The following is a 22,461-nucleotide window of genomic DNA, read 5'->3' as shown; positions in this document are numbered from 1 at the left end:
TATAATAGCATTTTAAACTACTTTCTAACCCAAACCTGAGCTGCATCTGAATGAAATCTCATTAAAAAATCCCAATAGTGATCAAAGAGTACATTAAGCTATTAAAAACTATACAACTAAACTAGAGTATAAAACTTTTCAAGCTTATTACTTTTGGTAGGAAGAATGACACTTACCACAGTAACGACGGTTCTTGTGGTCAGCCAAGAAGATACCAACACCACAGGTGTCATTTGGACACTCGTTTCTCAACTTAGTGACCTTGCCATCGCTGTCAATCTTGAAATAGTTCAAGATAGCCAACTTAACCTTCTTGTGCTTGTGCTTGATCTTCTTTGGGGTAGTGTAGACCTTCTTCTTTCTCTTCTTACCACCACCTCTCAATCTCAACACCAAGTGAAGAGTGGATTCCTTTTGGATGTTGTAGTCAGACAAAGTTCTGCCATCTTCCAATTGCTTACCAGCAAAGATCAATCTTTGCTGATCAGGTGGGATACCCTCCTTGTCTTGGATCTTAGCCTTGACATTGTCGATGGTGTCAGAAGATTCGACTTCCAAGGTAATAGTCTTACCGGTTAAAGTCTTGACAAAAATTTGCATCTTGGTTTGTCTGCAGTTAAGAGTGCTTCTTTCTTACCAGATACACGGTACTGACTTTTAAAGTATAAGTGTAGAACAACCGTAGTTACTACAAATGGTGATATTTTTAAACCTAATGCTCTGAGTGGTAAGGAGTTTGATTGGCAAATTTGAAAACTCACAATTTTTGCATCCGTACATTTTATATGTATGGGTTTTGCAGTCAAATGTCTAGGTCACTATCTGCGCTATCCGCACCAGCTCTTTGAACATGCAAATCTTCAAGGATGGTTGGAAGCACTCCACTTGCTTTCAGAAGTCTCTCTAGTGCCTTCAGTGAAAAATCATGGGGCTGGTTTCCTCCTAACCCCTCAAAACCTACTATGCGACACTTCTCGACGCCATTTACGTAGGCTATAGTAAACGGTAGCACCTTAATGCCAATTTTATTGACTAGAAAAGGGCAACATTCAGCATTAATGCGTAGAAACTTTGTTCTTAGATGGTGTTTTGCTAAAGCGGCTAGTTTGTGGTCCATTATCTTACAGCGGTTAAAGCTGCCAATAAAAAAATGTATGACTACCCTGTCAGAAGAAGTTGATAACCTGATAAGTTCTCCCTCATTATCTATTGTATTTACTAACCCATAATCCGAGTCACCAGTATTGCGTTTGATTTCCTTTATATGAGCTGAAAGTTGCTCGATTCTTTCCTCTCTGTATCTTGTAAGAAATTCAGTATCGTCCTCTAGTGCAGCAAACATTTCATCTATTGACTCTTCATCTTCATTATTACAAGCATTTAATCTGCTCTCATTATTACAAGCATTTAATCTGCTCTCATTTTCCATAAGCTTGGGTTCGTACATTACATTAACTAGATATCAGCTTCTCTGGCTGACGATGTTCGTCCTGTTTATAGACGCAGTATCTTTTTTTGTTTGAAGGACGCGCTCCTATTATTATGAATATTTGTCAAAACGTATTTTAAACATTAGAAAGCGCAGAAACCTCCTTTTTTGCTAAAAACCGTGTAAGATTCCTTAGTTTATGGGTCGATTACCCTGTTTGATTGGCTATGAATACTATTTATGAGTTGGATGATCAGTGGAAAAAGCTCTTGAGTTTGAATAATTTTCTAGGTGGCCTAACTGTTAATGAATTTGTTCAAGAGTTGAGTAAGGAGCATAGTGGAACTTCTCGTGGGCATGGTGGGTCAATCAGGGATAGTGCATTTGATCAGGTGGACCCGAAGCCTTATATTAGAACTTTTGAATCTGTTTTAAGGGAACTTAAGAAGTTACGCGTGGAATGTGAGTCAAAATTGGAAAATCTAGATCAACAGGTTGCATTGAGTGAAATATCTCATGCGAAGAATTCTTTACAATTAAATGATAGATTTAGGTCAATTGTAGCTACCCATGAAGCATTGGACCAAATGTTGAGGTCTGTGACACAGGTGGTTTCTCCCTTAGGAGAAAAACTTGAAAAGTCAATTAGATCTAAGAACTCCTACATGAAAGCAGTTGAGGTAATGACCTACTATAATGATTTTAATGAATATGGAAAGTCGAAAAAGCTAGAGCAGTTACGTACATCTTCCAATTTTCACGACAAACTGCAGGCTGCTCTCCTGGTGAAGCAGCTGCTTAGTCTATCCCGCAAGATTGATACCAAGTCGTTGCCAAAGACGATTGAAGTTACTGCTCATATTGCAAAATACTCAGAAGAGATGGAAAAGAATTTATTGGACAGTTTTAATGCGGCATATAGGAAGAATGATTTTGATAAATTAAAAGAGATAGCTCTGATTTTAAAGCACTTCAATGGCGGTATCAATGTTATTCAAAGCTTTATCAACCAACATGCATATTTTGCTAACTCTGAAGCAGATGAAGAGCATAAGACAGATCTCTCAATATTTTCAAAAGCGGACCTTGCGGAAAAGCTAAATAATCCTGAAATACATGATATGTTCTACCCAGATCCATTGATTAAGAACCTACATGAAATGGAAAACACTATAAAGCTGGAGGCCAAAGTTGTGAAAAGAGTTTTTGAAGAGAGGGCAGCCGATGTTTTGAAACTATTTGTCCAGCAGCTAATGGTGAAAAAAATAGGGCCGAAGGTGACTTTGTATATGAATACTGCTATGACCATTTCTAATTTGGCTTACCTCAGGACACTTCATGCAATTTATTCTTTGATTAGTCAATTCATTAAAGACCTCTCAGATGTTTTCATAAATCTAGATGTTGACAAAGATAATATCCTATTGAATAGTCTTGATCAGGGATTTAACGAACTTTTCTCTAAGATTGTCTTTGATAGGGCGAAGTACTTTGAAGTTGAAAAGAAGTGTCTGGAAAGTATATTGTTCCATAAGACTTCAGAATTTAATCTTCATCATGAGAAAGACATCAGAAACAGGAATTTACTGAATAAGCTGTCATCTAATAGTGAAATTAAGGCCGAATTAAGTGGACTTGTCATGCATGGAACGAATAGCAGGCTTTCGAAGGTTAATACTTTTATTAAAAGCCACCTGGAAAGAGATCGGAAAGGTTTAAGTAAATCACCCTCATTAAGACACAGTGGTACCCGAGATACAGTAATTGACAAAAATCAAGAGGATCCGCTGTATACCTTATCTTACTTGGATATGATGTTGAAATGCGCAGTTGAATCGTTAGCAAGAATGATGGAGTTAATTCCAACTGATTCAAGCGATTACTGCCTCAAACTAGTTGAGGTTGTTATGGACGGCCTTATTTCTTCGTATGTTGACTCAGCACTTGAAGTAGCATACACACAATTAGCTCATTTGGATCCATATCAGGATGGTGATCTCAACTTATCGTATATGAAATACGTACCAAGGACCACTGAGATGTTAAGCTTGATATCAGCATCTGTTAAGGCTGTTATTATTCCGTTATTAAACAATGCCCCAGAGGCCAAGAAGAATGTAATAAAGCTGGTAAATGCGTATTTGAAAAAGTCGGAATTGGCAATAAATGTTTTATTAGAGGACACTATTTCATTTTTAGACCAAAAGTTTGCACATATACTGTCAAAGCAAAACAAAAGAGACTTTGTCCCAAAATCTCAAGAAGTTGTCGATCAGGATACTATTCCAGGTTCAGAATTAGTTTCTGTTCTTGATTTGATTCATTCTCAAGTGGTTGGCAATTTGATGAATGCCAACCTGGAGAATTTTTTAACGAAAGTTGGGACATTACTTTATGAGAAACTTCTTGATCATTACAAGAGGTTCCAAGTAAGCTCAGTTGGTGGGGTTATAGTAACGAAGGATATTATTGGCTATCAAAGTGCTATAGAAGAATGGGGCATTGATGCTTTGAACGAGAAATATGCATTGCTGAGGGAATTGGCTAACTTGTTCACTATTCAACCTGAATTGTTGGAATCTTTGACAATGGAAGGTAGGTTAACTACAATTGGGCGCAATGTTATAAGTGAATATATCTCTAAAAGAGAAGATTTTAACAACGATAGTTTTAGAAGCAAATTCAAGATAAGTTTGATGTAACAAACGTTAAATGCAACCATTGCAGAGTTACATACCGAACACTTTAATACAGATGAGCAATAATTATTATCATGTAGTAAGTTAAGGAAATATCTAAAAATTTTAAACCGAGCTATTACTATGAATTTAAGTTAACAGCTTATATAGACTTATAATGGTAAACAAATGTCAAAAATACCATTAACGTTAATATGCCACTGTTAGCCCAAAAAATTTTCTTTTCGTTTGTGACATCTACATTGTATGCTTTCTCTGATGATTTTCTTCCATCTGAATAACTGTCGTTCTTCTTGTTGGATATAGGTAGTAGGACCCCGGAATAGGATGCTAAGTGTCGGTTTAATTTAGCAGCAATTTTGCGATTGAAAGAGTGCGGATAACAATGCATCCATACTAGAAGTATTAAAGATAGAATTCCATGGATAACATACATTTTTATTGATTTGTAGGGGTCTGGTAAATAACATAATTCAGTCTGGTATGTTTGCCGGTCGGCTGGATTGTCGAAATCTGTGGAGACCTTACCGCTTGGATTATACAGTGAGAGCAGTTGAATCGCTGGTCTATTTATACCCATATTCATAGCACATGATTTAACAGTTATTTCATCAGCACTCACAGAGGCACCATTTGCCATGTACGAATGCCTTACCTGACAGTAATCGTGATCGTCACCAGAAAAGATAACGGAAGGGTGAAACCTAGACAAGATTGTATTTGTTAGTTCACCACTGATTAATGTTTGGTACTGATCTCCCGCAGTAGCAGGAATCGGTTTTTTGGATTCCCTTTTATTCCCACATGACTGATGATCGGAGTTACGCCACAGCGGTACATGTGTTAACAGAATTCGTGGATACTTCTGCTCCATTATATTGAATGAGTCCACAAAATTCTTTGGAATCGAGGATATTTCTGGATTGTTTTCATTTGATAGAGAAATACTATCAAGTAATACAAAAGTATGGTTACCAACTTCCCTTAATGAATTTGGATCACCGAAGTAAGATGTAAATCTTTGCAAGCTGGACTGTATCACATTGTTTCCAAATCCAATGTCATGATTACCCGGTAGTGATTCCACAATTAGTGTATTCGGTCTTTTCGTGAAGATTCTGTTAAATCTTTTGTATTGTTTTAACCATACGTCGTCTCCCCAGTACCTTCCCCCGTCAAACAAATCGCCCAAGAAAAATACTGAATCGGGACCTAAATAAGAGTTGATATATACCCAGTTCTTCCTATGATAATTATCCAGTATTTGACGCGTAAACCAGTTTATTGGAGCTGGCCTGTTTGGGTACGAATACGCATCCATAATTTGGGGATCGGCTAATAGGGCAACCCGATGCGGGGCAGCTTCTTCCGGCCATTGTTCCCAAGAGTGCCATAAACAGTTATACATTGCCCTACCAACTACAATCCGTTCATAGTAATGTATTAGGGCAAACCATGATAGCCAAATAATAAACAAATACCTCCAATGAATGTAATTCTGTAAGTACTTAGTACATCTATGCTCTTTTAAAGCTTTCGGAAGACTTTTCAGGCTATATTTCAGGCTTTTACCTGATAGTGGTCTTAGCGGTGTCATTAATTAGATATTATGTGTTTATATTGTATTTCTTTGTTTGCTATTCAAGTTCAACTAAACTGTTTTGTTAATATAATTACAAGCCGTGAAAGGGAATTTTTATTCTAGCATCAACGCTAACGAAACAATGGTTTCCATATAAAACAGGGGTTTAGCAACTTTAGTTCACATTATAAGTATTATGGGAGGGCCTGGGAGGGTTCTAAGATCTAATCAAACTCCAAGGATTCCTCACTCGAATGAAGATGATGATAGATTCAATTTTGATATTAAAGAGTATGATATTAATCCGGCTGAGCCATTAAAGATCGTTTATACCTCTACAAGTTCGATAAAAACTGATGATGATGAAGATATAAAACGTAGTAGAGAAATTATCAGTCATATGAAATTAGATATTAGGAAGCCCTTGTTGGTTGCAACCTGCTTGAAAAGGAGTAAGTCCGCGGATTCACTACTTGATGATGATGATAAGTATGATGGATATCATAAGAAAATGTTTAAACAGGAAACTAGAATGATAAATGATGATAAGGTGGAGTCTGAGCGGGAAGCGGAAAGGTTGCAGTATGTTAATGAGACTTTAGATATGCCTGGATGGGAACAAGCACTTGCTCGAGCTACAGTAATTCATGATATGAGTGATATTGAGGAACTAAATAGGAAAAGGGAGCAGACAAAGCGGACAATTAATGATATGTTGGGTAAGTTCAAGGCTATGAAAAGGAGTATAAGCCTGCATATGCGGAACCATCGCAATATGATGCATAGTTATAATTCAGAGCCCTCTTTACTCTATGGTAAAGTTGAAAGAAGTCTTGTATTTGGTTATACGAGTTCGTCTGACGAGGAAGAAGAAAACATGAATATAGAACAAATAAGGCAACATCGAAGAACGTTAAGAGAAAGGAAGATCGCAGGATCGATTATTATACAATTGTCTGATAATACACGTTCCTATGCTCGTTTCGCTGTTGTTGCAGAACCGCTGAAATCAGCTTATGTCATTAAATTCACAAAAGAAGAGAAAGAACGCTATAAAAAGACTCTAGAAGAATCTCCAACTAATCTGCAATATAATCCTCCACTCCCAGATCAAACAGCTAGGTACGTCCGTAAAATTAAGCTTCCTCTCACTCTTGAACCTAAACCTTTAAGGAATATATCTTCCGTGGGCTCAGATTCAGCATCTCGAAGTTCCAACTCCACTATTGAGCAAATAAGAAAATTTAGGATAAAGGATGCTAGCTCATATGATAATTCTGTTTTGGACACGAATGCTCCCTGTTCTCCCGTTACGAATAATCAATCGCCTTCTTTGGAAACTAATATACCTGTTAAACGAAATATGTCCTCACGGAGTAGTTTTTCAAGTAGTTCAAGAAAACGTTATGAGGTGGGTATGGAAGGTTGTGCAACAGATTTATTCTTAACATGAGTTGAATGAATACCACCAACCTTGTATGATAATTTTTTGAAGAACTGCTACATATTCTCAAACTCTTTGCTGTTGATATACTTCTTGCAGTAATCAAGATTATTGAACGGATTTTTAAAACCTAGAAATATTGGTTCGCTTTTTAAAGTAACCATGTTTCCATCGACTACTTGAGCAGTTCTGTGCTTAAGATCATCCTCCTCTGAGTTCCCAATTAATGCTAAACGACTTTCGGACAAATTGTATTTATCAAAAACTCTTCGACGAAGTTCTTCCATGCACAATCTCGCAAATATTAGCTTTGATATTTTAGAGATATCTGTATGTTCAATATTTTGATTTGAAATCCTTTCCGCTATGCTATCTCTAATTTGTTCAGATATTGCATCAAGTGAACCCACTAACGCATACAACTCGAACTGGTACTCAAAAACAATATTAAAGATGTTGTTGATTAGAAACAAAGTATCAAAACTGTCTCCATTTGCGAGTATTTGATCTATTGAGACATTATGCAGTAATGTTTTCCGCACTAATTTTAAGAATGTCGTTTTATTTTTCTTACTTGTGGAAAGTATTTCCTGAATCCTTAAGAAAAATCCGCTATCAATATAATAGTCAGTAGGCCTCGTTTTTCTTGCATATTCAGTGCCGAGTTTGATTCCTTGTATAAGACCATTAAAAACCATTCTTTCGTATGCTTGGAAGAGCTCCTGTAACAATTCAGTTGCCAAATTTTTCATATACTTATTGGGAGATGCAAGCAGAGCAATGACAGTTGGTATGCATCGGGAAGGATTTGTGTAACCATAGTTGGTAATCAATTTCAAGAAACGTATCGCCACCAATGCATTGCTTAGATCTGTAATTAAGCAAATCTTCAAAATTTTATCCAGGTACCTTGAAACTAAAGCTGAGCAAATGCCCTCGTAAATTGATTCCCGCCTATTTGTGTATACACCTACCTTTTTTAATTCTTCATTAGATGAAACGGTACCATTAACACCCGCTTGCTTCATAGACTTCTTTTCTTCCATCAAAAAGAAGTCATAGAGGGTTTCTAACATTACTAACTGAATGTCTAAAGCACCATTCTCAAATTCCCCATCTAAAACATTTAGAACGTGGCGAGAGTTGAACAGTTTTGGATATTGAGACGCGATTTTAACTAAGTTTTTGATTGAAATCCTTCTTAGTACATGATGAACGCCGGATTTAGTGAACATTAAGAGACATTTCGTGACGTATTCAAATATATTTTCTCTTGATTTTAGATTGGGAAATCTATCTTCTGTATTTTCAAAGCTGCAAAACCGAGCAAACCCCGTAGCGAGGTAAAGCAGCCTTTGTATCTTCCCATCTGGTTGTAATGATGATGGCTCACTCGTAACTTTGGATATATATGGGGTCAATTGACCCAAGCAAGAAGCACAAGCCTTACAAATCCTTGAGTCATCCTTTCGATTTTTTGCAATTGACCAAACTAATGGCATTGCTTCCTCTAACTCCTTGACACTCATCTTTGGCAACCGAGAAAGTATAGTTGTTTCTAGATCAAATAAGAACTTAGGCTTGAAGTTTGACATCTTTTTGAAGGTAGTTTTGTACACTCGCAAGATATTCAACTGGAAATCAGACCTATGATCATCATGAAGATATGGGTAAAGAGATGTAATATGATCTTTAGTAATCAGTAACTCATCACAACTGGAAAAGATGGATAATAACTTCATAATACCTCTTCCTTCCTCGCTGTTTTCTTCCTCGCTGTCACCCGATTGCAGTTCAATTGCGAGTTCTATTATTTGATCAGTTAATACTGATAAACATTTGAGAATTATCTCATATTCTTCCACTGTATGTGACCTTTTATTCAGTATATAAAACGACAGGTATTGCTCTACCAATTCGGCTGGTTTTTCACCACTGGATAGGATTTTGGCAATTACTTTAATCGTCTCTCTAGATCGAGAAATCTGTACTTCGGGCCGTTCTTCTAATTCCTGAATTGAGAGTACCCAACGCTTCAGCAATTCGGATCGGGCATTCTCGATAACAGCATCCTCTTCATCTTCAATCCTTCTTAATATCCTGTTTCCCACATATGATTTTATGTTGATGTCTATTGTTTCGTCATATATCCTTTGATTTATCTTCAAAACGTGTTTTCTAACAAGGACGCTGTCGTCGTTATAGTTAGCGTTAATGTTCTGATAAAACTGGATATAATTTGCACCTAAATCCAACAGTTCCAATATCGCGTCTTTAACTAGGGGTGAAGAGTCTCTTAGACGACATTGGATTGTGTCCTTAACTATTGGTGTTAAAAGTAACGACGGATCCTTTGTTATTAGTAGAGATAAACACCTAATTGCACCTGAACGAAGCTTGGCTTTTTGTCGATCCAAAAGAGACAACACAAGTTTGAGATATGGTTCGTACATGCCAACTAACGGTGATGCAAATAGTGTACAGCAATAGATCGGAACTATTTCACTTAAATCACTTAATTCTTGGGATTCAATCGAACAGGAATGTATGGCTTTGATTATTGACGATAAATGCTGGTCTAATTTTGAATTCCATGATTCTGAATCTTTATCAAATGCTCTTAAATTATTTAAGGCAGTGAGTTGCTTGCTCCATAGAAATTTCACCGATTTTCCGTCTTTCTGTGTCCTCTTACAATATAATACGCACTTATCATATGCATTCAATAAAGTTTTAATTTGGTCTGGATAGTTGAATAATTTGATTAGATTATTATCTTCCTCCTGTCTAGCTTGTAGTCTTATATCCAAAATTGCGCTGCCGATATTTCCCAACTCATGAAGTACTATGGATTCGATATTGATGGGCTTCTGGTTCTGTGGGTTAAAAACCGCCAACAACTTTTTTAACAATTGAGCAAGTATAATATCTGTTATTGGCCATGTAGGTAATAATAAAGTGACAATAAGATCACTCACCAAATGACCAAGAACCGCTCTATACTTTGAAGTGTTAGAGAAAGTTTTTTTCAATATCACTTCAATAACATGCTCTATTGCAACCTCTAAGTCTATATGTGTTGCAATGTGCTTCGCATCCAAATCCTTTAAATTTTCTTGTGCAGTTGTTTCCATCATAGCACAATAATCATAACTGTTCCATACCTGTAGAACTGACAGCATAATATATGAGAAATGTGTAATATATGTACCCTTACCAACATTCTTCATACGTTTTTGGGACCTAGTAGCAGGGAGGTCATCCAAGTGGGACAGCAGTTCGTCAACAATAAACATGCGTTGATCTGGAAGCTTCTCAAAAATTATCTCAATTGTTTTACTGCATATTGCTTTAACGTGTTCCATTTGATTTTGCAACGACAGTGGCCCAATATTGTGTGACCAGTTTGAAAGCGCCAAATCGGTAACCATATATACCAATTTTGTTATAAAGCCATCATCGAGAGTTGGCCTTTTTGAAATATACGCCGGGATTAAAGTTAACGTAGAATGTAATAGAGAGAGGGTGTTTTCAAAAGCTTTTGGGCCCTTTTCATACTCAGCAGAGAGGTTTTCAACAATAAATCCCAAAAAATCAACTGGTACTACCATGTATTGCTCAACATGAAGTCTTCTATCATTCTTGTCAATCATAAAGATCATCAAAATTATTATTGATGAGCTAAATGCGATAATTTGAAAATTATTTGAGTCGTCATTAAGTTCCATATGCTCTTTTGAAATCAATGCACTATTAACACATACATCCATGATCCTCTGTAGCGTGATAACATCTAAGTCATCCCAAATCGCCGGTATTGTTAATATACTATTAAAAATAATATGGAGTTTTTCGAGGCACTGTTTTGATAAAATATGAATATTACCGTGATCTAATGAAACCCAATACTCGTAATCGCCAAAATTAGCACTGCTATCATCATATCCAATCTGTTCCATAATTTTTGAAAGGTTTTTTAAATATTGGTTTCCAAGAGAAACCTGGTTTATAGTTACAGGACTGCTAGAAGGTAGAAGTTTAGATTTCTTACAGGTGTCAATCATCTCCACATTACTATTCAGCATTTCAAGTTTACGTTTCACTGAAGTGTAGTTGTTTTCTTCTACAATGGAGTCAGAGCCAACCTTTTTGGCAGATGCGAGGCAATTGATGGCTAACGGTTTTAGATTAGCAAAGATAAGGTTATCACCTTCAGGCCTATTAGCATCATTACATTCTAAGTCGCCAGGTCTTCTAAAATTTATCTCTTTCTTTTCGCCTGTTCTTAATGGATCGAAATCAATTGGATGTGGATATTTCCATATATCTTCAGGTATAGGTTCAAAAGCATCCGGGACATCTAATTTTAGAGAGACTGATATCGGACTTGAAATAATATTCAATAGACCATTTTTAGGTATTAAATGATTTAAAGGTTGGTGCTCTAAGGATTCTGATAGTCTTTTAGGGATAGTAGTATCTTCACCTGGAAAGGTTGACATAGCCGCCACTCTAAACGCGTTTAGAAATCTAGTTCAAAAACCAATTTTGAAGATTTAAAATGAAACTAAAAAAGGCTCTGACACTTCCATCCGCCGCTAATAATTCTCTTCTTAGCGTGAAACAACAATCACTGCCCAGAAATATTATGTATTTAGACTACTGGAGCGAAACAAGTTATTATCCAGTCGGTAATAGAACGCGAGAATGTTTATATTCGATCATATCACTATTAACGAATTTGAATCCATATATTGGCATGTTACAGGATGCTGCAGAGCCTTCAATATGGAACCAACGAAAGTTTTGCGTATTGTCAGGTGAAACTGATGAAAAGATGGAACCTGCCCCTAATATCTCAGAATTCACACTATATCATCGTCAATAAGCCATGTGGGGTTTTATGTCAGCCTCCAGATATAAGAACGTGGTACCGCCATCATAATTATGATCCTCCAGTTTTAACGGAACTGCTAATTGAACAATATGGGAATGACTGGCGGAATGAATTACGATCTGTGCATCGATTGGATAAAGATGTTACTGGTGGGGTTTTAGTTGCGTGTAATAAAAACGCAGCTGCAAAGTTTAGTACTAATTTAGCTTATGGGGGAAATCGTGGGTTCAAATTCATAAGAAGATACGTTGCCGTAGTATCTGGTGAAATGATAAACAATATTCCAAATGAGGGAAGGATATTGATGGGTGATACAGTATCAGATTATAAGCGTTTATACCCGAACCTACTTATATTGCAGCTGGGAACGGGCAGAAAGCACCAAATAAGACGACTTTTGCGTGATGTGTTTAAACAGCCTATTAAAAATGATGTCAAGTTTGGTGCTTCATTAGTTTCTGGTATTGGACCCGTCATCGGCCTGCATTCCGGTTTTATATCCACTCAAATTGGCTTAAAGAAAGAATCGCATCTCATTCCTATTCCGTCTGATGTTGGAACATTAAAGCTGTGGCACAAATATATTGATAATAAGGGAAACTTTTCTACTGTTATAGCTGAGACTCTCTGTGGGTTTCAAATTCCAGACTCTTTGGATCAAGAACTTAAACTAACTGGGTTAGAAGATACGACAATATTCTATAGATCAAAAATTGATTCATTTTGACGTCTTTACAAATGCCATCTACAAAAACCTGCATGTCAGTCTTCTTGATCGCTAATATACCCTCAAGTCTATACCTCTGGCATACCTCCCACATGGAATTAATGCATTGCAGTTTTAGCTGTACTAACTCCTCTGGAGATGGTTCTGGTTTTTGCTCGCCCATCTTATTATCGTTAGGGAAGAGGGCGTGCCTCAATGAATTGCATATATCGTGAACATTATCTCTTCGCAGCACTTTCTGTTCCAACACATTCCCAATCAAATTCGATAGCATATGGTTTAAGGGTTTCCATCTATCTACTAATGATTGTAAAAGCTTCATAGAGCTGTATAAAGCAGGCTTGCGTCCTTGTAATTTTGTAATATTTTTAAGAAATGTAAACAAGTACAGATGTGCACATAAAACTCCCTTCATAGTGGTTTTTCTACCTTTTAATGAAAACGCAGATGTTAAGTAGCTGATAAAATGAGAACTTCTGCGCAACATGTGTTCAGCCCTGGAAATCCAAGAGTTAGTCTCTCCAGCTTCTTTAGCAGTATTTGATAAATCAACATGCAGAAGCTTGTCACACATTGAAGTAATACCCTTGATCACTAGATATGGTGCAACAGCTTTACCAACAATCTTGTCAAGTAACAAGTCGCCAAGCAATCCCTCTAAAAAAGCTTTCTGCAATTCAGAATCGTTCTCTACAAGCGTCATTAATTTTATTATAATGTTACTTGGATACTGATGATCATCAAGATATAATTGCAAAAACTGGTCATAACTTAAATCTTCATCAATTACGCGGGACATAATTGTGCAATGCATATCCAGAATATAAGGAAGGTCATTGTAAAGTAACTGCACGCAGTTGACCTTATGGTTTGTAAGGTGTTTTATAGCAGACTCAACGACATTAAATAGGAGTACAACAAACTCATTATCTTTGCTTGGTATCTTAGTTCCATACCAGGATATCACGAAGTTCTTAAGTAACAGCGCCAATAGAGCATGTACAGAAAGCTGCCAATCGGGAAGATCTTGAATTGTGCTATAAAGTTGCACAGGATATACATGGCAACAAAGCTCAATTAAATATAGTCTTGAATCTTTTGGATGTTTGCATTTGAACGGCTCGTCTTCATGTGCTACTTCATGTATCACGGATACCTGCTGGAGTTTCTTCTGATATTTTGATACAAGCTTGGAGTTGGCGTTATACAGGATGTTTGACATTGACCAGTTATAAAAGTTCTTGTATGAACCGCTGATTGACGGGTTCAGGTAGCGTTATATAAAGCTTTTTTTTACTTTTATGACATGCGGTCTGTTTGCATGCCGGAACTGTTCAAATCTTAAAACTATCGGCGGATTGATATATAACAGAACACATGATTCAACTGAAGCCGCGCAAGCAACAGACATACATATACACACCCCTATGATCCGTGAAGCTGTTCTTTGCGCACTAAAAGATCGCAATGTAATTCATTTTAAACATTTGTGGTTGGATAGCGAATCTGAAGACGAGCGGGCCATCCTTGAGCTGTTTAGTTTTGGTGACTATAAGGACAAACCAATCAATCCGGACCCGGTAATATGGACAAATGAGGTGAATAGGAAACTTCAACTTCTAACGCTTTTGAGTCTATGTGAGCAATCAAGACAGCTTGACTACGAACATACTATGCGGAAATGTGGAATAGAAGATGAAAACATCTTAGAACAGTGCTTGATCCAGCTCCATCACATAATCCGCTTGGAGATCGATTCTGTAAATCGCCGCGTTACTATTCTTCGTTGTATGGACTCGAGAGACGTATACAACAATGAACGTCCACTTCTGCTACTGTCTCAGGTTAAACGTTCTAAACAAGAGGTCATACACGACCTGCTACGCTGGAGAGACAAGCTTCAAAATAACTTACGATGAGCATGTAATTACAGCTTTGCAATACATACAATAATAAATAGACGAAATATCCTTGAAAATTCAGGCCTTCTTTTCCCCGGTTTCTATGGTCTTCTTTTCACCAGTCCACCATGTCGCCAAGCCCCCAACTACTCCGTAACCTTCCGATTCTAGCTTGTAAATACCTACAGCAGAAAAGATACTCCCCAAGCCTAACAAGTACATAGCATAGTTATGAGCCTTTCCATAAACTCTCGCAGGAATATAATCAATAATACATGATTGGAACCCAATAAAACAGTGTGCCAAAAGTGCCGAACCAAGTGCAACATCCATTACACCAGTAATTCCGCTACCATTAACTAGAGCAGATCCCACTAAAGGAATCAAAGCAACAGAAAATACCCTTTCTAAATTCCAGTGGATGGATCCATGTAGTTTTTTTGGTGGTGGAGGAGAATAAGCTGTGTTAACATCCCCTTGAACACCTCCCGGCGGTTGTGGCAACTTAGGCAAAAAAGGGATAGAAATACTTTTAATTGAGCTTTGGTGTAAGCTCCTTTTTGATGCAACTCTAACGATCTGGCTGAACATTATGGCTTCTGATCTAACTCAATACAATTGAGCGTTTCTAAAGCTTAAGGTACCATTCATCTTTTTTCTTGTACAACACTTAACATTAAAATATACAGTATCTCGGAGCCGACCATATCTTGAATCCTTATGTGATCACGGAACAGACCGGGAACTTGTCCGGGTAGTTGTTTCGTATTACGTGACTTTGTCTTGGAATTTTAACATTGATCTATGTCAGCTGTAACACGGATCTATGTTAGCTATAACTTCTACTCAATAAAAGTGCAATATCTGATAAAAGGGGTTCTAAATGTTAGGTCACTTAAAGGGGAGTATTCGCAGGATTGCAAGTGCGGCTGTAAATAACGGTTTACCTCAAACACGTATTTCGCGGCTAAATAATGGTCTTACTGTTGCATCTGAAGTGCTACCCAATACATCTACAGCTACTGTTGGTATTTTTATAGATACTGGTTCAAGAGCTGAAAACGAGAAAAACAATGGTACTGCCCATTTCTTAGAACATTTGGCATTCAAGGGAACGAAGAATAGGTCACAAGTAGGGATTGAATTAGAAATCGAGAACATGGGATCACATTTAAATGCATATACATCCAGAGAAAATACTGTCTATTACGCTAAATCGCTTAAAGAAGACATTCCCAAGGCTATTGATATGTTAAGTGATATTTTAACTCGCTCTGTCTTAGATCCTCAAGCAATCGAAAGAGAGCGTGATGTGATTATAAGGGAATCCGAAGAGGTTGACAAGATGTACGATGAAGTCGTATTTGACCACCTTCACGCCATTACTTATAAAGGACAGCCTTTGGGAAGGACTATTCTGGGCCCTATTGAAAATATCAAGTCGATAAAGAGGGATGATTTGCAAGACTACATTTCAACGCATTATACGGGAGATAGAATGGCTCTTGTGGGTGCAGGTGCTGTTGATCACGATAGTTTAGTGAAGTATGCAGAGACATACTTTGGTCATATCCGTAAGTCAAAAGCTCCAGTACCTTTGGGTATGCCTCGGGGACCACTACCAGTTTTTTATGGTGGTGAGTTGAAGATACAGGACGATAATTTGCCTACTACTCATGTTGTGATGGCTGTAGAAGGTGTTTCATGGGCGGCTCCAGACTACTTCACAGCATTATGTACTCAGGCTATTGTTGGTAATTGGGATAGAGCGTTTGGTACTGGTACAAATTCTCCGTCTCCGTTGGCTGCCGCTGCATCAGAGAACGGTACCCTTGCTAACTCATATATGTCTTATTCTACATCTTATGCAGATTCTGGCTTATGGGGTATGTATATTGTGACTGAATCCAGGAAGCATAATGTAAAACTAATAATAGATCAAATACTGCAGGAGTGGTCTCGTATTAAATCAGGGAAGATTACTGACAGTGAAGTTGAGAGAGCCAAGGCGCAACTCAAAGCGTCTCTACTCCTCTCTCTTGATGGTTCTACGGCGATTGTAGAGGATATTGGTAGGCAGATCGTTACAACTGGTAAACGGTTATCTCCGGAAGAGGTATTTGAAAAAGTTGACAAAATCCAAAAGGAAGATATAATAATTTGGGCTAATTACAGGTTAAAAGATAAACCATTATCTATTGTATCTCTGGGGAATACTACCACTGTGCCTTCTTTGAATTATATTCAAAAAACTTTAAATAAATCCTAAAAGATCGAAGCATAAAATCTATTTGTCTATTATATCTTTTGAGTATCCGCCACAATTTTAATTATCTATACTTCATAGTTCTTAATTACTCTGTATATAGTTACACTTTTGCTTCCAAATCATTCGCTATTCTGATGAAATTACTTTTGTAAACCGTCAGTTCCTAGTTCTTCGTCATCTTTATTATTTACGTTTGCGCCAAATACATCACCTTCCTCTTCTTCCTCTTCTTGATCTAAATCCTTGAAAACACTTTCTTTCGGAATGCGCTTCATCTTTTCAGGTTTATCAAACAGGGCCCCAATATTGGAAATCCATCTCTGTCTCTTATCTAATAAAGATTTTAAGCTTGAATTTGCAGCTTGCTGGTGTGCTGCCTGTATGGCAGCTTGTGAGGTAGAGTTTGGATTTGATGCACAAGCTGTAGTAGGGTGCTTTTTCTTCTTATTTTTTGGAACTCGTATGCGCTTTATATATGCCTGGTCAACTTGCTTGTCCAAATCATCCAAGATAGACATATACTCCTGCCATGCCAATTGCTTTTCTACCAGTGGCACCAAAATGGTTTTACGCTGCTCGTTGCGCTTCGTAACTTGTCTTAGTGTATTCTGTAATTCACGTAGCTCTGCACTAATTTCATCGTCTTCTCTTCTGTTCAACCAATCAGGGTCATCTATACCATTCTCATCCTTTGCCAAACTCATAATTCCGACATAACGAAGTTCTCTTTTCAACCGTTCCTCGAAGGTTGGATAATCTAAACTTACAGGTGGAACCTTCCAACCTTGTTGCTGTGGAATTGCTGAAGCACTTGGTGTTGGTACCTTGATGTCCTCTACAGCAGCATTTGCATTATCTGCTGAAGCAGATACAGCGCTTGTAAGATTACTTCCCTCATATTTCATATCGGGCGTAGGTACAACATCGTCATCCATTATTGTGTTAGCATTCATTTGGAGGTTGCTTTCTAATTGCTCTTCCTTCACAGGAGATTGAGGTCTATTACTAGTATCCTTCAAAATAGCCGATAGTAGCCTAGATACAAGTGGCCCACATGATATACTTTCAGTATCCAAAGACTCATCGTTCAAATCACTGGATGACTTTTTTGGTAATACGCTGATCGGATCACTAAGTTGTGGAGGTGTGATATTTGCAACATTCTGATTATTATCCTCTTTGATCCAAGTTTCGGTATAAAGGTGTCCTAATTTCGGTATTACATATGGTGTTACGTCTGGATCGTATTGCTTCTGAACTTGTAATGACTGGGGAATGATGTATTTCGTCTGCAAGAATTTAATATCTTCGTCAGTAAATTCGCGGAAAAAGTTTTCAATCGACGACAAGAAAGTGTTATACTGGATCTGATTAGAAGGCTTTGGCTTTGTGAAGTCCATATCTGGAATCTCACCGGGCAACAATTCCTTTAAATCGTTAGTTGGATAACTAGCTACTCCATACTTTTTCTTCAGGTATTCTTCACCGGTACTTTCCAACCCCTGGTCAGTGAATAATCCAAGCTGCACGGCCGCTACTGGCAAAGTCTGAGATACCACAAACTCCGACTTCGGATTCTTAACGTGTGGATCATCTGAGATTTTATGCTGGTCCAACTTCCCCTTTTTCGTAACTGGTTCTTCTGCAGATGCAGTTGCTTCAGAGAAAATTCCCTTTTCGCCTGTGTTTGAGTACCGCCTCTTTATAGTATGTCGCTGTGAAGTTTTAGAGTCCACTTGTCTAGCATCGCTTTGGCTAATTGACTGAGAGTGTATTTTAGTATCAGACATGCCCACTGATTCAGTAGCAGTAGTTCCACTGGAAACCAGGTCGCTTCTTTGCTGTGAAGCCGACGATCTGGCAACATAGCCGCTTGTATTCGTCATGAATCCATTGACTGGTAAAGGATCCTTTGTGGCAAGGTCGGTAGTACTACTTTTATCCAAATGTTTACCTTTTCTTGAACTGTCCGCTTTTGCAATCGTCAGATTCTTTGCACTAACACTTTTACTAGCAGCAGCATTAACACTACTATTCTGCTCATGCTTCCGTATCTTGTCTCTAGTATTTCGAATTATGTCTACCGTTTCCTGATCACGAGTTGCGATTTTTGCTAATACCTCATCAAGTTTTTCTAATTGGCCTTGTAATTCTGTCAAAACAGTTTTATCCGGAAGTACACGCACGAATTTTCCATTCAGCATACAGACTTCCTTGTCAAATGTCAAATCCAGTGTTTTGAGAATGTTAGCAAGGATTTTAGAGGGCGCTACAAGAGCCACTTCTTCTTGTTGCAATGGGTCCCTTACACCTTGCCCTCTTCTTGTATTCCTAGACATGACTGAAGTGGCTTCAAGACTGTGGATTAATGCTTCCAGCGCAACTTAAAGGTGTTAGACATATTCCGTATTTACCATTTTCAAAATAATCATCTTGGATTATTCACATTGAAGTGGAAGCCGGGTAACGCTTTACCATTAAAAAAATTTTATTTTCATGAACTCCATAGACTTAACACTAACTATTACCCATCCACACCTACATAGACTGGTCTTTTTCACTATGCTATCTAAGTTGATTCGGCAGCTGCCCAATTTAAAATTTAGTCGGTATAATTCGGCCGTTGCTGCTGCAGTTAGCAGTGCATCCGAATCCACAGGTTCTATGGATATGTATAAATATCCCAGAAAATGGCATGGTATGGGAACGAAACAGCTTTTAAAACTGCACAATGAAAGGAAGGCTAGATTGGGTCATCTGTATGAGCCAACTCAAGAAGAATTTACTGCACTGATACCTTCAGCAATAGATTTAGGTTTCTCTACAGAAGAATTTAAGAAATTGTACTTTACCCCAGAGGAAAAATTGGAGATGGAAAATCAAAAAGGTGACAAGAAACTTGATTTCGATCAACCTGACACATTCAAATTTGATGAATTGACATCACAAGCCCATCTACTTGTGCACCAGCACAGAGAGCAACGTTATTACAACAGGTTGGCCGCTTACGAACTTCCACTCTTAGTACAGCATCGTCAAGAATATCGAAGAAAAGATACAAGTACGCATCCTCTCAAATATCGTTACACTACGTACATTGGTGAAGATCATCCAAATTCTCGCAAGGTTGTATTATCTGTTAAGACCGCCGATCTAAATCTTAATGAAAAGGAACTGCACAAGTTACGTCTACTTGCAAGGACAAGATACGATCATATAACTGATGAGTTCAAAATGTCCTCAGACCGCTTTGCAAATGCAGCTCAAAATGCGCAATATTTGAGCAAGACCTTTCAAAAGCTGCTCAAGGAAGCCAGAGACATGACTGATGATTTTAGTGATATTCCTCTAGACACTAGGCATACAATTGCGAAGAATTTACGGAAGAAAAAGCGTGGGTATGAGTTTCCTGAGGAATGGAAGCGCCCACAAGATGCCCCAAAGAAAGTTGTTGACTTGATTACTAAACTATCCAATTCTTTATGAGATTGTTTCAAGTTTTGTACCTGCGTACCGTGTAAATATTCCTTTAGAATCATATTTTATAAATAGACAATTGTAATTGTAATTCTCAAGAACAATTCCACATACATGCTTTCTATAAATTAGCTAGTTTTAGGCTTGAAGATCAATTTTCAATGAAAAAAGTGAAAATGCAATGAAGAAAAAAACGTTATCTGGATTAGTACATGTGTAGAACACATAATGCTTCTAAAAGGTTTTATTAAGACCTTGAACACCAATATATGAAAGATACTACTATTTGTCCAACTGGGCTTGATCTATACAATAAATTATAGTCATACATATCCCAGAATCCTTCCGAGGTGAAAACAATTACATATACTCATAAAACATCTCCCAGTGAGATCTTACTTAATATCGAAATGTTTTTATGGGTCTTAATAATTATAACAAAACTATTGATAATACAGACGAAATGAATTTTGATTGCGCATTACGTTAGTGGAAATGAAATGGTAATTTAAGTTTCAGCACCAACACTTCTTACCTTGTCCTTCTTCTTGTCCTTCTTCTTTTTCTTCTTCTTTTTATCCGAGGAACTCAACACTTCTTCTTCATAACTCCTTTTCTCTTTGGGAGGATCAAATTCCTCAATACCACTCTGCAAATAATGCGGAATTGGAACTGGGGCAGAGCTGGGTCCATCAAAAACTGGAAGAATACCATTCTTTTTGGCTTCTAGGTATTTCTGTTTTTCCCTTTGGTAATTGGCTAACTCAGAGGTATAAGCCTGTTTCCACTTATCCTTTTCAGTGTCGCTTAATTCCTTCCATTTTTTGGAGATTTCCTGGGTAATCTCAGTAGAAGATAATGGTGGCAGCCCTGCTCTTTGCCTTTCCTCACGCAACGCTTGTCGAACATATGCGGAATAAGCGAAGAAAACAGTCAGAGGCTTCTTAGGGGCGTTAGGATCGCGTTCTTGTTTCTTCTTTGCCTGAGGCTTAGCAGGAGAGGGAGGAATGGTATCCTTATCATCATCCAAAGGATTACTTAACTCAGTACTAACACCATGTAGCTGATTACTGGCAGATGTCAATTTTTGGAGAGCCTCAGTCAATGTTGTGAAGGCTTCTATTTTCTCTTCTTCATCTTCACCTATAACATGATAGAAGTCCACTATACAGGATGCTGTTTGATTAGCAGCTTTTGATAGTTCAAAAAGTGAAGAAACCAGCTGTATTACTGTTTGTTAGTTACTTGTTTTCAAATAGGGCGATGAGGGTGTACGTGAAATATAACACGGGGCACTAGTATGCAGTCATTAAAACATCTCTTACTTACCGAATCTTTAGCTGTTCTTAACTTTATTGATGGTTCTGACATTAGTTTTTTAATATTGTATCAGAATTTCTTTCTTTCTTTCTTTCTTTCTTTCTGTCTGGCCCAGCCCAATGAAGCTTTTAGTAGGTTAGTTCTGAAAGGAGCTTACTACAACGCCTCCCGAGACGATCCTTTTTGGTTTCCACGGAATCGCACCGAAGCTGTTAAAAAGCCTCCCAGCAGCCAAGAGCAAACAAACCCCGGGTAACACCGTAACAGATGACATGGAATTTATAAACAAGTAACACTGGTATATGTCGAAGAACATTAAGCGCAGCACATGAGTCAACAAAGAACAATGTTCAGCGACTACTAAAATTAACATTTTCAATAAAGCAATTCAATGGAACATATATATATTAAAATAGGTAAAGGAATTGGCAATTAAAAGGGATTGGTTTTTTTTTTTTTTTTGTTTTTTTTTTTTTTTTGTTTCCTCCTCTGGGGGTTGCAAAGAAAGAAAATGTGTAGTCTCCGCACGCGCACAGCACTAAGAGTTTAAAAAACGGTGCTAAATGTAAAGTTTTTTTGTAGGTGAAAATGACTAGTGAGGAAAAAATCATAATACAAAGTAGTGTATTTTTTACAAAAAAAGTACACCTGGGTATATAGAAACTAAATATTGGAATTAGAATAAGTAACTGGGAGGTACTTCATGCGAAAGCAGT

The 22,461-nt window shown here is 37.6% G+C and overlaps 14 protein-coding genes and 1 non-coding gene across 15 annotated transcripts in view; 7 read left to right on the top strand and 8 right to left on the bottom strand.

Moving 5' to 3' along the window:
• Nucleotides 1–147: 147 nt before the first annotated feature.
• Nucleotides 148–600, bottom strand: RPS31 (ubiquitin-40S ribosomal protein eS31 RPS31 fusion protein; the record flags this gene model as incomplete). Its single annotated transcript, XM_018130538.1, has 1 exon — nt 148–600. The coding sequence occupies one exon, from the start codon at nt 598–600 to the stop codon at nt 148–150; it is 453 nt and encodes a 150-aa protein (XP_017986027.1).
• Nucleotides 601–802: 202 nt separating this feature from the next.
• Nucleotides 803–1,447, bottom strand: PLP1 (Plp1p; the record flags this gene model as incomplete). Its single annotated transcript, XM_018130537.1, has 1 exon — nt 803–1,447. The coding sequence occupies one exon, from the start codon at nt 1,445–1,447 to the stop codon at nt 803–805; it is 645 nt and encodes a 214-aa protein (XP_017986026.1).
• Nucleotides 1,448–1,656: 209 nt separating this feature from the next.
• SEC10 (exocyst subunit SEC10) lies at nt 1,657–4,131 on the top strand (the record flags this gene model as incomplete). The annotated part of the gene is made up of 1 exon (XM_018130536.1): nt 1,657–4,131. One exon carries the CDS (start codon nt 1,657–1,659, stop codon nt 4,129–4,131), a length of 2,475 nt encoding a protein of 824 aa, XP_017986025.1.
• Nucleotides 4,132–4,270: 139 nt separating this feature from the next.
• On the bottom strand, nt 4,271–5,725 carry CDC1 (putative lipid phosphatase CDC1; the record flags this gene model as incomplete). The annotated part of the gene is made up of 1 exon (XM_018130535.1): nt 4,271–5,725. One exon carries the CDS (start codon nt 5,723–5,725, stop codon nt 4,271–4,273), a length of 1,455 nt encoding a protein of 484 aa, XP_017986024.1.
• Nucleotides 5,726–5,906: 181 nt separating this feature from the next.
• SAS4 (Sas4p) lies at nt 5,907–7,163 on the top strand (the record flags this gene model as incomplete). Its single annotated transcript, XM_018130534.1, has 1 exon — nt 5,907–7,163. One exon carries the CDS (start codon nt 5,907–5,909, stop codon nt 7,161–7,163), a length of 1,257 nt encoding a protein of 418 aa, XP_017986023.1.
• A 47-nt stretch (nt 7,164–7,210) lies between these two features.
• SCC2 (cohesin-loading factor complex subunit SCC2) lies at nt 7,211–11,656 on the bottom strand (the record flags this gene model as incomplete). Its single annotated transcript, XM_018130533.1, has 1 exon — nt 7,211–11,656. One exon carries the CDS (start codon nt 11,654–11,656, stop codon nt 7,211–7,213), a length of 4,446 nt encoding a protein of 1,481 aa, XP_017986022.1.
• A 327-nt stretch (nt 11,657–11,983) lies between these two features.
• PUS5 (pseudouridine synthase PUS5) lies at nt 11,984–12,778 on the top strand (the record flags this gene model as incomplete). The annotated part of the gene is made up of 1 exon (XM_018130532.1): nt 11,984–12,778. One exon carries the CDS (start codon nt 11,984–11,986, stop codon nt 12,776–12,778), a length of 795 nt encoding a protein of 264 aa, XP_017986021.1.
• On the bottom strand, nt 12,717–14,000 carry NVJ3 (Nvj3p; the record flags this gene model as incomplete). Its single annotated transcript, XM_018130531.1, has 1 exon — nt 12,717–14,000. The coding sequence occupies one exon, from the start codon at nt 13,998–14,000 to the stop codon at nt 12,717–12,719; it is 1,284 nt and encodes a 427-aa protein (XP_017986020.1).
• A 205-nt stretch (nt 14,001–14,205) lies between these two features.
• CSN9 (Csn9p) lies at nt 14,206–14,697 on the top strand (the record flags this gene model as incomplete). Its single annotated transcript, XM_018130530.1, has 1 exon — nt 14,206–14,697. The coding sequence occupies one exon, from the start codon at nt 14,206–14,208 to the stop codon at nt 14,695–14,697; it is 492 nt and encodes a 163-aa protein (XP_017986019.1).
• Nucleotides 14,698–14,757: 60 nt separating this feature from the next.
• Nucleotides 14,758–15,270, bottom strand: AW171_hschr2831 (CybS family protein; the record flags this gene model as incomplete). Its single annotated transcript, XM_018130529.1, has 1 exon — nt 14,758–15,270. One exon carries the CDS (start codon nt 15,268–15,270, stop codon nt 14,758–14,760), a length of 513 nt encoding a protein of 170 aa, XP_017986018.1.
• Nucleotides 15,271–15,562: 292 nt separating this feature from the next.
• Nucleotides 15,563–16,948, top strand: MAS1 (mitochondrial processing peptidase; the record flags this gene model as incomplete). Its single annotated transcript, XM_018130528.1, has 1 exon — nt 15,563–16,948. The coding sequence occupies one exon, from the start codon at nt 15,563–15,565 to the stop codon at nt 16,946–16,948; it is 1,386 nt and encodes a 461-aa protein (XP_017986017.1).
• A 140-nt stretch (nt 16,949–17,088) lies between these two features.
• On the bottom strand, nt 17,089–19,287 carry NGG1 (histone acetyltransferase NGG1; the record flags this gene model as incomplete). The annotated part of the gene is made up of 1 exon (XM_018130527.1): nt 17,089–19,287. The coding sequence occupies one exon, from the start codon at nt 19,285–19,287 to the stop codon at nt 17,089–17,091; it is 2,199 nt and encodes a 732-aa protein (XP_017986016.1).
• A 157-nt stretch (nt 19,288–19,444) lies between these two features.
• On the top strand, nt 19,445–20,434 carry RSM24 (mitochondrial 37S ribosomal protein mS35; the record flags this gene model as incomplete). Its single annotated transcript, XM_018130526.1, has 1 exon — nt 19,445–20,434. The coding sequence occupies one exon, from the start codon at nt 19,445–19,447 to the stop codon at nt 20,432–20,434; it is 990 nt and encodes a 329-aa protein (XP_017986015.1).
• Nucleotides 20,435–20,933: 499 nt separating this feature from the next.
• Nucleotides 20,934–21,796, bottom strand: HMO1 (Hmo1p; the record flags this gene model as incomplete). Its single annotated transcript, XM_018130525.1, has 2 exons — nt 20,934–21,647; nt 21,755–21,796. The coding sequence occupies 2 exons, from the start codon at nt 21,794–21,796 to the stop codon at nt 20,934–20,936; spliced, it is 756 nt and encodes a 251-aa protein (XP_017986014.1).
• Nucleotides 21,797–22,448: 652 nt separating this feature from the next.
• The window catches only part of AW171_hschr2826, a 508-nt gene continuing 495 nt past the window's right edge, over nt 22,449–22,461 (top strand). The window contains exon 1 of the non-coding RNA XR_001930165.1: nt 22,449–22,461. This exon is cut by the window's right edge and continues 495 nt beyond it. This is a non-coding gene — a non-coding RNA (external_transcribed_spacer_31).

The sequence above is a fragment of the Eremothecium sinecaudum genome, chromosome II, assembly GCF_001548555.1.
Source record: "Eremothecium sinecaudum strain ATCC 58844 chromosome II, complete sequence".
Classification (NCBI taxonomy): domain Eukaryota; kingdom Fungi; phylum Ascomycota; class Saccharomycetes; order Saccharomycetales; family Saccharomycetaceae; genus Eremothecium; species Eremothecium sinecaudum.
This window is presented reverse-complemented; position numbering and strand designations above follow the sequence as displayed.